The 13917-nt window shown below is 39.9% G+C and overlaps 1 protein-coding gene across 50 annotated transcripts in view; it reads left to right on the forward strand.

Annotated features, from left to right (window-relative positions):
• Positions 1 to 13917, forward strand: part of Map4k4 (mitogen-activated protein kinase kinase kinase kinase 4) — a 177071-nt gene that overhangs the window by 145675 nt on the left and 17479 nt on the right. For 7 of the 50 annotated variants that reach the window (XM_069988553.1, XM_069988551.1, XM_069988557.1 and 4 more), the window contains 9 exons: positions 724 to 885; positions 3926 to 4159; positions 5017 to 5123; positions 6338 to 6489; positions 7149 to 7246; positions 9605 to 9780; positions 10212 to 10332; positions 11373 to 11564; positions 13562 to 13679. In XM_069988553.1, the coding sequence (XP_069844654.1) occupies positions 724 to 885; positions 3926 to 4159; positions 5017 to 5123; positions 6338 to 6489; positions 7149 to 7246; positions 9605 to 9780; positions 10212 to 10332; positions 11373 to 11564; positions 13562 to 13679 (1360 nt within the window). The remainder of the gene's footprint in view (positions 1 to 723; positions 886 to 3925; positions 4160 to 5016; positions 5124 to 6337; positions 6490 to 7148; positions 7247 to 9604; positions 9781 to 10211; positions 10333 to 11372; positions 11565 to 13561; positions 13680 to 13917) is intronic. The other 43 variants (XM_069988561.1, XM_069988569.1, XM_069988570.1 and 40 more) reach the window with 15 other exon arrangements.

The following is a 13917-nucleotide window of genomic DNA, read 5'->3' on the forward strand; positions in this document are numbered from 1 at the left end:
GAATTTGCCCAACATCTCCTATCTAGGTAGTGATTTTTTCCCCCCATAAATTACCAGGGTGCCTCAAATGACAAATCTTAGAAGGATTGGAAGCTAAACTACACAAAAGAAGGTTGTATGTCAATATCATTCTCAAAAATGTGAATGCGAAGAATGATCGTCTGATCCAAAAATAGTGTGAGAATGAAGGGCACTTTTAATCCAATTTGTTATTGAATCAGTTGTAGTACTTGGCTCACAGAGCCTCAGTAGGATATGGCAAATTCACACTGTTCTGACTGCTAGGCAGGAGGAGCGGATATACTTACAGAAGTGTTGAGTCTGACCTGTAGGTGGCATCCTTTTTCCATGTCTACCTAACAGAGTTTAGGAACAAGTGTTCCCCATTCTGAAATGCCTTTATTTTGGAAGGAATTAAAATGTGCTTTAGATTCCTGATACTAATTTTTTAAAATCTATTTGGTTAGTTGGTTGTGACAGATTAAGTTTTCCTTAATTTTATCATTGTATAGTCTAAAAACTCAAGGCATGGAGATTTTTGAAGCTACCTTGCTTAATATTTCTTTGTTTCTGGAATTGAATCCTAGTTCTGCTTTATGTCTTTTTTCTTGTAGCTGAAGAAATCAGAAAACTTCTCTTTAGAATTCTCCTTTCAGAATTTCTTTGGCAGGTCTGCTTCTCCCCTACTAACATGGAGTTATGTCTTCTAATTCTCTGATGCAGGTGGAAGATAGATTTAGGAAAACTAACCACAGCTCCCCTGAAGCCCAGTCTAAGCAGACAGGCAGAGTATTGGAGCCAGCAGTGCCTTCCCGATCAGAGTCTTTTTCCAATGGCAACTCCGAGTCTGTGCATCCTGCCCTGCAGAGACCAGCGGAGCCACAGGTAGCGTCAGCCAGCTTTGCTGTGGTGGAGAAGACTCATGTGGTGGCTTAAAAGCCACATTTAATTTGTTACCACATTAGAAAGAGAGAAGCAAGAGTAGCTTTGGACTGATAGCTAAGGACATACACATAAGAAAATAAAAATCAATCTCTTTTTTTCTTTTTAAAGGACTTCTGATAAACTCATAAAGCATGTCTAGAGTCAGTGTATTATTCAAATGTTTACACTTTACCTAACTCAGATGTGAAGCCATTTGTCTTCTAAAACAAATGCTTATTTCTTATAGTTTTTTAGGTTAGTATCATAAACACTTAGAAAAGAAGCAGACCTTTCCTTCCAAACATTTTATGATCCTTGGCTTCTCGTCAGTACCTTGATTGGATCTTAGAGCACTCAAGATGCTCCTGAAATTCATGCAGATTTTTTTTTCTGGTCATGGGGCTTGAACTCTGTACCTGGGAGTTGTCTCTGAGTTTTCAGCTCAAGGCTAGTGCTCTACCACTTGAGCTACAGCATTGCTTCTGTTTTTTCTGGTGGTTTATTGGAGATTAGAGTCTATGAACTTTTCTGTCCAGACTGGCCTAGAACCACGATCCTCAGATCTCAGCCTCCTGAATAGCTAGGATTACAGGTGTGAACCACCAGCGCCCAGGCATGCAGAGTTTTTTTAATGTTTAAGTGTTTGGATTCTGGAAAAATGGCCCAGTGCCCAAAGGCGTCAAAATCTGAACAAGATCTCATGGGTTAGGTGAATATTCCACCAGAGGAGATCAGGGGAAATCACTCTGCCTTAACTGAGTGAGGTAGTTCTATTAGAGTACTTTGTGATTAAAAGCAAAGCTACTGTGCTATTTGAAACAGAAAGCAGACAGCAAAGACTGCCCAGGCCAGAGATCTGAGAGAGTTCCAATACTAATCCTGTACTTTCCCCACAAGTAGTGAACATTTAGATCTCCCTCCCTTCCCTTTCTGCTGTGCAATCCAAGCTGCTTGAAACAGGTTCCTAAGCCAAGGTGCACTTTACATTGGTCTTTGAGGGGAACAAAACTTAGTGCTTTTGAGACAGAAGTAGACTCCAGTGTTCGAAAAACATACTCACATGGGAATTTGAATGAGCTTTACAGCAACTGGGTCCCTTAGATGATGGGGAACTGCAGCAGGAAAAAGTCAACAAAAAAGGAATAAGAACAAGACTGCTGGAGCTAAGGCAGGAAGGTTGTTATTTCCAAGCCAGTCTAAGATACATAAGGAGCATACTTGTTTCACAAATAATGTAAGCCTCAACATCACAGAGACAGGGGTGAATGGTGGGTGGGATGTCAGCAGTTGACAGACCCAGAGTAGTTGATCCTCCAGAACCTAGGCAGCTTAGTAGAGATACATTAGAAGAATGTAAGAAAAAAGCTTTTGTTCTAGAAGTTAAACTTATAAGAAATTGGAAGTCTTTATTTATTTGTTACCAACAATAGATTATAGGAGTTCCTAGGTTGTATAGATGTTCCTTTTCTATTTTTGCCAGTCCTAGGGCTTGAATTCAGGGCCTGGACACTTTCCCTGAGCTTTTTGTTGTTGTTCAAGGCTAGGGCTCTGCCTGCTTGAACCACAGTTTCTTTTTTTTTTTTTTGGGTCCGGTCGTGGGGCCTGAACTCTGGGCCTGGGCACTGTCCCTCAGCTCTTCAGCTCAAGGCCAGTGCTCTACCACTTGAGCCACAGTGCCACTTCCAGCTTTTTTCTTATGTGGTACTGAGGAATCGAACAAGACAAGCGCTCTACCACTGAGCCACCTTCCCAGCCCCACAGTTTCATTTCTGGCTATTAAGTGGTTGAGGTTAAGAGTCTCCCAGACTTTCCTACCTTAGCTGGGAGCTGGCCTCAAACCACCTATGGTTTTATTTCATGTTTAATATTTTATTGCCTAGAAATGCTTTCTTTCCTCCTATGCTGAAGTTGCTTGTGCTTAAAACATACATCTATGAGATAATCTTTGGGGGAAACTGCTCATGTGGAACTGTAGTTGAAATCACATTTTTAATTATCATTTCATTTAGAACTTTATTTGTATATTTTTCTCTCTGAAAACCTTAAGTATACTAGTAACATGAGATTATATCAATAAGTGGGATTACTTGAATTTCACCTATAAGTTATAGAAATTATTACCTGAACTACATCTGGAGAGATCAAACAAATTACAACTTGATATTTTTGGTTTTCATTAATTCATTGATGTAATATTATATAAATTGCAATGTTGAAACAAGTATTTAAAATAGTAAGATACAGTTTAATGAAAGTATTTTATAGATTATTCCAGAGGTAGATTTTCCATTATAAAAACAACTGAATAAACTCAAATGATAAATAGTGTCATTATTTTAAAATTTTATTTAGTAAGAAGAATAGTCTAATAGTTCAGGGATTCCGTGGTACTGAATATTTTCAAAGAAATCACAATTTTTTTTTGTAAAAAGTATGAAGATATATAAATCTAGCCATATTATGTCATAAGTGTCAAGATTTGTAAGCATTTTTTAAATTAATGGTATATTTGATAAGTTGGCTGTTTCTAAGTTATACTATTACATTCTATCAAGGTGTGAGGGGACTGTGCTCACTCGTTAAATGTACTGTGTTGTTACTTGGTCTGACTCTCAGAGTGCCAGGTAGTATGAGGGGTGTAAGTAGGTGTTTGTGTGATTGCTTTATCTTGTGTTTTTCCTACCTTTATTAGCTTTGATGCAGATGTGCCTATAGTGCATTGTCCCCCTCTCAATAGGTCTATAAATCTTCACATTTACTGCTATCTGCATGTTTTTCTGGATGTCAGGAATTTTCCTTATGTACATTTACTCTTTTCTACATACTGTGCTCACCAGATCACCTGTTTCCAAAAGCCTGATTTACTTGCTCCACTTGCCTAATACTATATTGCGCCTGTTTGCATTCCACCATGCCATTCCTGCTTTGGATATGGTATTAACCAGAAAAGCCAGTTTTATGCAGAACGCATTGAATGTTTTGTGTTTTGTTTTCTTGTAAGGTACAGTGGTCCCACCTGGCATCTCTCAAGAACAATGTTTCCCCTGTCTCGCGATCCCATTCCTTCAGTGACCCTTCTCCTCCCAAATTTGCACACCACCATCTTCGTTCTCAGGACCCATGTCCACCTTCCCGCAGTGAGGTGCTCAATCAGAGCTCTGACTCTAAGTCAGAGGTGCCTGACCCCACCCAAAAGGCTTGGTCTAGATCAGACAGTGACGAGGTGCCTCCAAGGGTAAGGAGCAGAAAGACAGATGTGTGCTGCTTTTTCTTTTTTGTTATCCTAAAAATACTATTTATTTTTATTATTGTGGGTATAGTGACTTCACCAGAATTAAAGGGGCAGTGAAGTTTTAAAGGAACTTTTTACATTGGGAAGAAATTTCTAGAGGTAGGCATTTATACTTAGCCAGTGGTTAATTAATTTTTTATTGTTACTATGAACTATGTCTTTAAACATATGGTAGCAAAGTGATTTAAGAAAAAAATCCACAAAAGCTATGCTTCTGAAAAATGTAGAATTAGAACTTACAGGTTTGTGTGGAAGCTATACTTTAACAACACTAGCCAATATCAGAATTTTCAGCAAAGGTCTTATAAGGAAAAAATTAGCATGGAAATTTCAAAGAAAGTGATTTTTTTCTTTTAAAGAATAAAAAGGCACAATTTATAGTGTTTTTCTTTCACCTGGAACTTGCTTCCTCTGAATATTTTCTTGCTTCCTGCTAGTCTTTGCCTCTTGCTGATTCATTTGTAGACCATTGTTTGATTTCTTTGAGCTTATTTTCTTGGTTCGCACATTATCTCAGCAAAGTGCTGTTGTATGTCCCCTGCTACCAGCTTCTGTCCAAACATCATTAAGTGTTACAGGAGCATAGAAAGGCTGTTTGTCCTTGCTCCTTGGATACCTTTAATGAAATTTCTCTCACTCCCTTTCTATCAGTTGAGGACCAGGGAAGAATGGGGGTGGGGGTAGGGGATGGGTCATAGGAAGGATTAGTATAAGGAGGACTGTATTGAAAATATTTTCATAGGAAATCTTTGTCCTTTTCATGTCTTCAATAATTTAATTACTGTATTTCCTGCCTAAAGGTTCCTGTGAGAACAACATCTCGTTCCCCTGTTTTGTCCCGTCGGGATTCTCCACTGCAGGGCAGTGGACAGCAAAATAGCCAAGCAGGACAGAGAAATTCCACCAGGTAAAAGAAGAGTGACTGAAGTAGGTGTACTGTACAGTCTGCTCTTGCCTCCTAACACTGGCATTCTTAGAGACTCAGTTTTATGTATAGACTTTTGTGTACACATAAAAAGGTCCTAATAACCATTAACATGAATAAAAACCATGTTGATGTGTATTAAAGAGTATTTGGAATCTGGGTGTATTTAAGTAGTAATTTTAGTGATCATTGCAGGAGATTGTTAAGGAATGAGGGCCAGGTTCTAAGAGACTTAGAATCTGAGAGAACTTTCTATCTAAAGGAAGTTATAAGCCTTTTAAAATAGAAGTCACAGACAAGTTACTGAAAAATATCTGTGGTCACTAATAGTCTATGGTAAATATTGTAATATTTGGTAAATTGCCAAATAATGTTTTTTGGGGGTGGGGGTTAGAGCAGTTCTGTCCAGTATGGTAGCTATTCGCCACATGAGGCTTGTTAAATTTGAATTTAACTTAATTAAAATAACAATGTATTAATTGTATCAATGGCCTATAGCCACTTGTAAGTAGCAGCTAAATACCAGCTCAGATATACACCATTTTCATGATTGTAGAAAAGTTCCATTTGCCAGCACTGTTGTAGAAAAGAAGAGATCGTTATTCTGATTGTTGCATAACTTAATAATCACTGAACCTCTTGGATTGTCCTTTGCCACTTGCACAGTCTTAGTATAACTTGAAGTGGTAAGGCAGATGATAACCTAGTAGCTTCAAGGAGCCCATTAACACTTAATATCTAGGGAATACTGTGTATTCTCCTGTGACTGTGTACTGAATTCTCACCTACCAGGTGTGTGCTGTGGTTCTATGAGAAGAACCTTGGCCCAGCCAATGCTTTCTATAACATTCCCCATATTCAAAGGGGTACACTCTGAGTGAGTGCTCAGGATATGGGAGTTGTGGTAGATGGGTGACCCTAAACACAGAAGATAGTTTGTGTGTAATTATATGTGGTATTTTTCACAGTCTGAGTTTGTAAGCTGTAACAAAAGAGGTAAACAACATTATTTCGAATTTTTAAAGTTATTTTTGATATCTGAGATAAAAATCTAGGAATGAAGCCCTTATAACTCTGGGTAATAGAGTATTAAAAGCTATTTTAAAGCCATCCTCTTATCCCTATATTTCATATGTCCAGTACATGTTTATTATATTGGTTTGGGATGATGCAGCAGGTGTTTTCTTTTCTAACAGCAGTATTGAGCCCAGGCTCCTATGGGAGCGAGTGGAGAAGCTGGTGCCCAGGCCAGGCAGTGGCAGCTCCTCCGGATCCAGCAACTCAGGATCTCAGCCAGGGTCCCATCCTGGCTCTCAGAGTGGCTCTGGTGAACGCTTCAGAGTGAGATGTAGGTGATCTCTCCTTTGCTCTTTGCCTGTGAACAACCTTAGGCTATATATTGGAAGTCCTTCATCTGTATAAAAGATCTATGTTTTTCCTGTAGCTGCATATCATAAAAGCAATGCTTTTGATTAGATTGCTAATGACATGTCATTAGAGTTATTATTTTTATTAGAAAGCTAAATATCTGGAGCTTTACACATACCTAGCACTGAGAATACATTTCAACTGAATGTGATTAACTGACTTACTTGCCCAAGGTGATAGGCTGAATATCTGAGGTGGGATTTGAATCCATTTTTTCCAGTTTGGGCTTCAGGATTTATGCTGCATCAATATTAGTTATTGATGACATAACAATAGAAAATGAAAACCCCATGGTGTTCTTGACATAATAAGATATTATCTTTGAGTACTTGTTAAGTAGAGTGTGCTAGTCGTGGATTTTACAGGAAAGATATCAGAAAGACTACCAGGGCAGGCCCCCTAGACTTATTTTGACCTAGGTTTCAGAGTGCATGTTCAGACTTTTCTATAAATGGGCCCCAAAAAGCAAGTAGTGGGTAAGCAGGGAGAAACAGAAGGCAGGATTGGCTGGGACAATTTTGTGACATGCATCTATTTATCTTATGTATGTCTACCTTTCTTATCTCTTAAAATTAACAGCATCATCCAAGTCAGAAGGCTCTCCATCTCAGCGCCTTGAAAATGCAGCAAAAAAACCTGATGATAAAAAAGAAGTGTTTAGACCTCTCAAGCCTGCTGTAAGAATTGCACAAAACCAATCTCTCTTATTTCACACATGAGAGAGATCTTTGTATTAAAAATGTGGTTGAGTGGGTAGAAATATAGTTCAGCAGTAAGAAGTGGCTAGCACACGAAAGACCCCAGGCTCAGTCTCCAGCACCACAACAGAAAGGGGCAATTGAGGCCCACAGTTCTTTCATTTGGGCCCCTCTCAGCCACTAGTATAATTAGGAGGAATATCTTAAAATTCACTTTTGTGCCTTCTCACCTGAGGTATCGCATTTCCAATGAAGAGTCCTTAGGGGAATGAAACCTTTCTTTTAATGTTTCAGTATACATTTTCTGTTCATTCAGCTCCACAAAGAAACAGAACAAAGTGTAGTTTTTATTTAATGAAATTTTCTTAATAGAAATAGACTAGAAATAACTTCTTGATTGCTCTGCTTTTATTAACCTTTAACTATTCTTAATGAGTTTGGGCATTTGCAATACTGGCTTTTAAAATACACTTTATAAAGTCACCTTTTTAAACTCACCTGTGGCTTAAATTCTGTCTTTTGGTCTCTGGGGTGATAGTTATGACTGCTTCTTATACTTCCTCTGTCATATTAACCTGCCATGTAACTGTGGGTGTTTTGTGAAATTTTAAGAAGGTTGAGTTTTGATTTCTTGCTTGAACTGATTTCTGCACTTCTTTCCCTCCCTTATCCTTCCCCCAATTTTTGTTCTTACTGCTGCGCTCCTTCCTGGACTCTGAAACTGCTGCACCCTGAAGGGCGAAGTGGTAAGCCCCTTCTCTGAAGAACCCCACCTTAGTAGGTCTGCTGACCAGTAAACAGAGCTTGCATTCCACTAGCACCTCTTCCTCAACTTGCCTTTAGTTCTTTTTCTAGGTTTTAAAAACCTTGAGCTTTTACAACTTCAGCTTTCTTACTGGGTAAAATGCTCCATATTGTTGTGATTAAATGTAGCTTTTTGAACAACTCTTTGAAAAGCTGATACTGTAAACATAAAATAGGACTTCTGGCCCTACACTTGATCACTCTCATTTCAGAGGCTCAAGTTCAAACACAAAATGTATTCTCAAGTGCAAAGAAGAAGAAAACAACTTCTTTAAAAAAGAAAATACTTAGCTTAAAAAAATTACCCAATAGAAAAATATAGTATATATGGAGTATAGTCACTTGTGAAAATTATCTGGTAAATTGATAAGAATCTTAAAATATCTCAGTCTATAGGAATAAAGGAAAATGAAGCCTTTTGGAGGCTTTTTCCCCCTTTCTCATGTTCACATTGACTGGTAGTATCATGGAGAAATAAGCATAATGCTGGATGGAAGGCCGGGGGGAGAGGAGGGGATCCTGGATCACCTGGCCTCTTTCTCCCTGCATAGCCCTTATCAGAAATGTGGCCAGTTTCTAATAGCAAACTGAGACATAACTTATATACTGGTACTACTGTCATTGTTATTTTTCTCAGGTTTCTTAATAAAAGTTTGAAGAAACAGAACCTAAACAGATAATCAGATCTATTAAACTAGAAGTTTGTTTTCAGATTATCAGTTCCCTAGAAGGAAATTTGTTTCATAGGCTGATGTCTTTAAAACAAAGCTCCAAGGGGCTTGGAAGGTGACTCAGTGGTAGAATGCTTGCCTCACATGCATGAGGCCCTGGGTTCAATTCCTCAGCACCACATAAACAGAAAAAGCTGGAAGTGGCGCTGTAGCTTAAGTGGAAGAGTGCTAGCCTTAAGCTGAAGAGCTGAGGGACAGCACCCAGGCCCAGAGTTCAAGCCCCACAACCGAAAACAAATAAAAATTAAAAAAAAAAAAAAAAAAAAAAAAAAAGCTCAAGATGTCAACTTTTACCTTATATTTAAAACAATAGCAATGCTGTCATCTTACTATAGGCATTTTATTTAACTTGTTGTAGAACATCTTTGACTTTCTGTCTTTTTTCTTTTCTTTCTTTCTTTATTTTTTTGGGTGGGGGGGTCTGGTCGTGGGCCTGAACTCTGGGCCTGGGCGCTGTCCCTCAGCTCTTCAGCTCAAGGCTAGCGCTCTACCACTTGAGCCACAGCGCCACTTCCGGCTTTTTTCTTTTTGCTTATGTGGTACTGAGGAATCGAATCCAGGGCCTCAGGCATGCAAGGCAAGCGCTCTACACTGAGCCACCTTCCCAGCCCCTCTTTTTTATTTTTTACCTATGTTTCCTCTCTTTCTACAAAAAGCCATAAAAACTCATTTTCACTTGAAACTAGTAAATATTATATATAATAGTTTTCTAAAATAGACATTGTGGTAATTTATGGAGCTTCTCATCTGTTCTCTTGCTACTTCCCCCTTCACCTAACTTTCTCTTTTCTATACTGCTTAGGATTTGACTGCACTGGCCAAAGAGCTTCGAGCAGTGGAAGATGTGCGGCCACCTCACAAAGTGACGGACTACTCATCCTCCAGTGAAGAGTCAGGAACCACAGATGAGGAGGATGATGACGTGGAACAGGAAGGGGCTGATGAGTCCACTTCAGGAGCAGAGGACACCAGAGCAGTGTCAGTCCTGGGTGTTTTAGGGAGGATGAGGCCTTTTTCCCTAAACCTGTCACATGAGTCTGTGACCATTGACATGTAGTTTTGTTAGACTTGCAACACACAGGGCAGTTTTTGTATCTAATTCCCTTTTCTCTGTGTGTGTCTATGAGTTGCCTCCCTTAATATGCACTTTTGTTTCTTTTCATTTAAAGATGTGACAGAAGGGAAATTTCAGTTTAGTGTAACTCTTTTAATTGACAAGAAGTACTCTATAAACTTAAACTGCAAGGAAATCCTTTTTGGAGTTCTAGAACTAAGCCTTTGCTTTCCTTGAAGAAATGCTATACGTGTATTTTCATCTCAACCTTGACTGAGAAGATGAAAAATTTTTCAGCAGGATGTCCTCAACTTCTGGAAGTAGTGCCCTTCATGTCTGGATTTTCCCTTCTTAGGTCATCTCTGAATTTGAGCAATGGTGAAACAGAATCTGTGAAAACCATGATAGTTCATGATGATGTTGAAAGTGAACCAGCTGTGACCCCTTCCAAGGAGGGCACTCTAATCGTCCGCCAGGTACCCATGTCTTCCTCCCGTTGTCAGAGGCTGAGCTTCTCCTGTAGTCATTAACCCACTTGCTCATTCACTCACTCATGCTGTTTCTACATCATCATCTGTTTTCATGTTAACAAGGCCCTAAAGGTAGTGTGTCTGGGGCTAGGGAGGCAGGTGTGTGCTGCATGCTACTAAGGTAGTCAGTAGTCTTCCACCCCACATTGCTGCTCCTCTGCATGCCTGCGGCAGCCCTCATTCAAGCACCACGCTAAGTCTCACAGTCTGTGTCTGAACAGTTGGAGAGTCACAGGGAGTCCTCTTCAGGCTCACAGAGTGAGGGCACAGATCTGGAGCCTGTGGTAAGCAGCCATAGAGGTTCTGCTGAGAGTACCCAACTCTCAGTGTCTGTGGAGCTGCAGCAGGAGCAAGTGAGGCAGGCAGGGCAGGTTTCATCCCAGTCCTATAGAGACTCTTGGCACAAAGGTCAGGAGGTCTCTCTTCTGTGTTAGTCTTCCCACTTGTTGAAGAATTAAATGTGTGCTACAAGACATATTCACTTTGGATCACTAGTTTTACAGCATTCTTAGCTTTGACTTCATCCAAGTGATAATGCTCCTCATTGAAATAGGACAGGGCACCGAGATGGCCTTTGGGACTTTGTCCTAAACTTGTTTCATGCTAGGGCAGTGCATTTGGATGGAAAGCAGGTGGGAAAGACCAGGACTCGAAGAAGCCACAGGGTATTCTCTAGAATTTTACAAAGAAAGATTTACGAATGAAAATAAGGGATAATGGCCTGCAACCAGCTCGTGGCACCCATGACCAGGTGAAGCATGTCTTGCTTAAGTTGTGCGGCCACCAGATGCAGTACCTTGAATTCTGTTGGCTCAGTGCATTTTAGTGAGGAACTGTGAGCAATTTAGACTAGTTTCCATAACTTCTCCCTGGTAATTTAAGAGTTTGCAAAGTTACACAGCACCTTAAACAAAGCAGTTATCTGTAGGGTTGGAGGCAATGTCAGCAGCGCTTGAGCGAGACCAGTATGCCTGTTTTTTCTACAGAGTACAGTTGACCAAAAGCGTGCCAGCCATCATGAGAGCAATGGCTTTGCCGGTCGCATTCACCTCTTGCCAGATCTCTTACAGCAAAGCCATTCCTCCTCCACTTCCTCCACCTCCTCCTCCCCATCCTCCAGCCAGCCGACACCCACCATGTCCCCACAGACACCCCAGGACAAGCTCACTGCTAATGAGGTATGTCTCACACCACAGCTGGCTGCTTTCCTGGGGTTAGACCGGCATTGCCTAGGAGCTAGTTTGCAAAGGAGCCCTTCCCAACGTCCTCTCCTTCCCTACCCCTGCTTTCTTCTGTCACCTACCCTCTTCCCAATCCCCCAAGTAACATGTTTCAGATCTGCATACAGACCTCCTAACCCTAGATGGATTTCCTTCCAAACTTGCTAGTTCACCATTTACTTTCTCTGGATAAGTGTAGTTGCATGGCTTTATTCAGTTTATTTTTCTAAATCTAAATGAAATGATTGCTGTGTTCTCAGATCCATTGTGTATTTGGCATGAAATTCTTGTAGATAATGTGAAATCTGCTTTTTCAATCTCTTTCTACAATAGTGAAGTATAGGAAAATTTGGTTATTCAGACTTGGGCCTACCTGCACAAACTTGACTTGGATGGGAATCTCCTTCAAACAGGCCTGGATTTAGTGTTTTGTTTTCTTTCGTTTTTGTTTTTGTTTTTTTTAGAGGGAGGCGTTTCCTGGCTGGTTATCTTGTTTATACCAACTCTTACAAAAGGGTTTCTTTCCAGGAAATTTAGCCATTCAGTTTTAAGAAGAGGCCAAAGGCTTTTGGGAGAAATCTAGGAAAATATTAAGCAAGGACTAAGATCTGAAATGTGCTTTTAATTCAGGTTTTGTATGGGAACTCCTGTGCATTTGTGGCATGGCTATGCTGTGTGGTTGAGTATTAGCTGGATGATTTTTTGTTCTTTGAGTAGGGTCATGTCCAAGAGCAGTGAGAGCCTGCCTTTAACACCCTGTACTTACACAGTGATCTGACTTCCCAGATGAGACTTTAGTGTAATACCCAAGGAGTCAGAACTATAGCTTCAGCCAATTTTGTTAATGTAAACCCTTAACTGACTGCTGCTCCTACTTTGGTTTTCTCATAAGAAAGAATCAGAACAATCCTTTCCTAGGTTGTGCAAGTTGAGTGCTTCCCCAGTTCAGCGTTAGATTGGCTATTGGTTGGGTCAGCCACTGGCTCATGAAGCAGAGGAATGCCTGTGAATTAGCACACAAGTCAGCTGGGGAGTTTAGGAGAGGGCTTGGGCAGAAGACATGGTGACTTTCAGGTGCCCATGATGAGTGAAATGGTACAAGACAAAAGTACTGGATCAGACATGTTCTTTTTTCCCCTGAGATATATACATTCCACTTATATTCACATTATTCCTTCTTATGTTTATATTTTACACTTTGCTCCATTTTACTATATTTTACTATAACCCTTAACTCACTAAACTGGCAAGTTTCTTTTTCCGTTTGTTTTGTTTTTAATCATCATTACATTTTCACTTAACAATTTGTTTCACTTTTTGTGTCTTTTTTTTTTGGTGTTAAGTTACATTATTAACCAAACACTAGTGCTCCTAAAAGATCCCAGAAGATACGCTTTACTTTGTCACTCGCACCTTTCACTTACAAGCCCATTGGGTATGGGTCTTAGGGTAATGCACCTAAACAGAGAGGAGCCGAAGCTCCTGGGGTTTTCTGGCAGAAAGCCCAATTTAAAATAATAGAATAAAATTTCTGTCAGTATTCCAGTATAGATAAATTGGACTTTTGTAGGCAAGTAGATGATATAGTCAGAAGGGATGAATTGAGATGAAGAAATTTCAGCTTTCATTTAGGAATTTACATTATAGTCATTTATTTTATTTTTGAAGAAATAACCAGGATTCCAAAGTATAGGTTTATTGGTAGTTGGCAGCCTCAATGTCAGAAATTCACTTCTTTCTGGCAGAGGCTTGGCTCTCCGAGTGACTGCAAGTGAAATGGCTGGTGGTGTGGCCATAGGGGTGCCACATAGAGACTCCCTGTGAAAATGATTTCGGGGAAAGATGCAGGAAGACCAGAGTTTGGATTGGGAATAGTATAGAAATGGATTGAAATGATTTTAATGTTCACTTTTTAAATGTTATTTGTATTAATGAAATTGAAATTTACATTGCAGACTCAGTCCGCTAGTAGCACACTCCAGAAACACAAATCTTCCTCCTCCTTTACACCTTTTATAGACCCCAGATTACTACAAATTTCTCCATCTAGTGGAACAACAGTAACTTCTGTGGGTAAGTAACAGCAACGACAAGAAAGCAGGTGAAATAGGTCTTGGTTGGTCCCTTTACATAGTTCTTTCAGGTGGCTTAAGCATAGCTTGAAGGTTTTGAGAGGCACAGACCTCAAGTACAGAAGCCTCCTGTCCCACTTGTATTGCCTTATTTACAGTCGGCTACATAGTCAATTTCCATAAGCATTTCTTTCAAAATGTTAGTTGTAGTATATGAGTAGTTGCTTGTTGTATAGTGA

Source organism: Dipodomys merriami, unplaced genomic scaffold (assembly GCF_024711535.1).
Source record: "Dipodomys merriami isolate MVZ:Mamm:240054 unplaced genomic scaffold, mDipMer1.0.p SCAF_36, whole genome shotgun sequence".
Lineage (NCBI taxonomy): Eukaryota > Metazoa > Chordata > Mammalia > Rodentia > Heteromyidae > Dipodomys > Dipodomys merriami.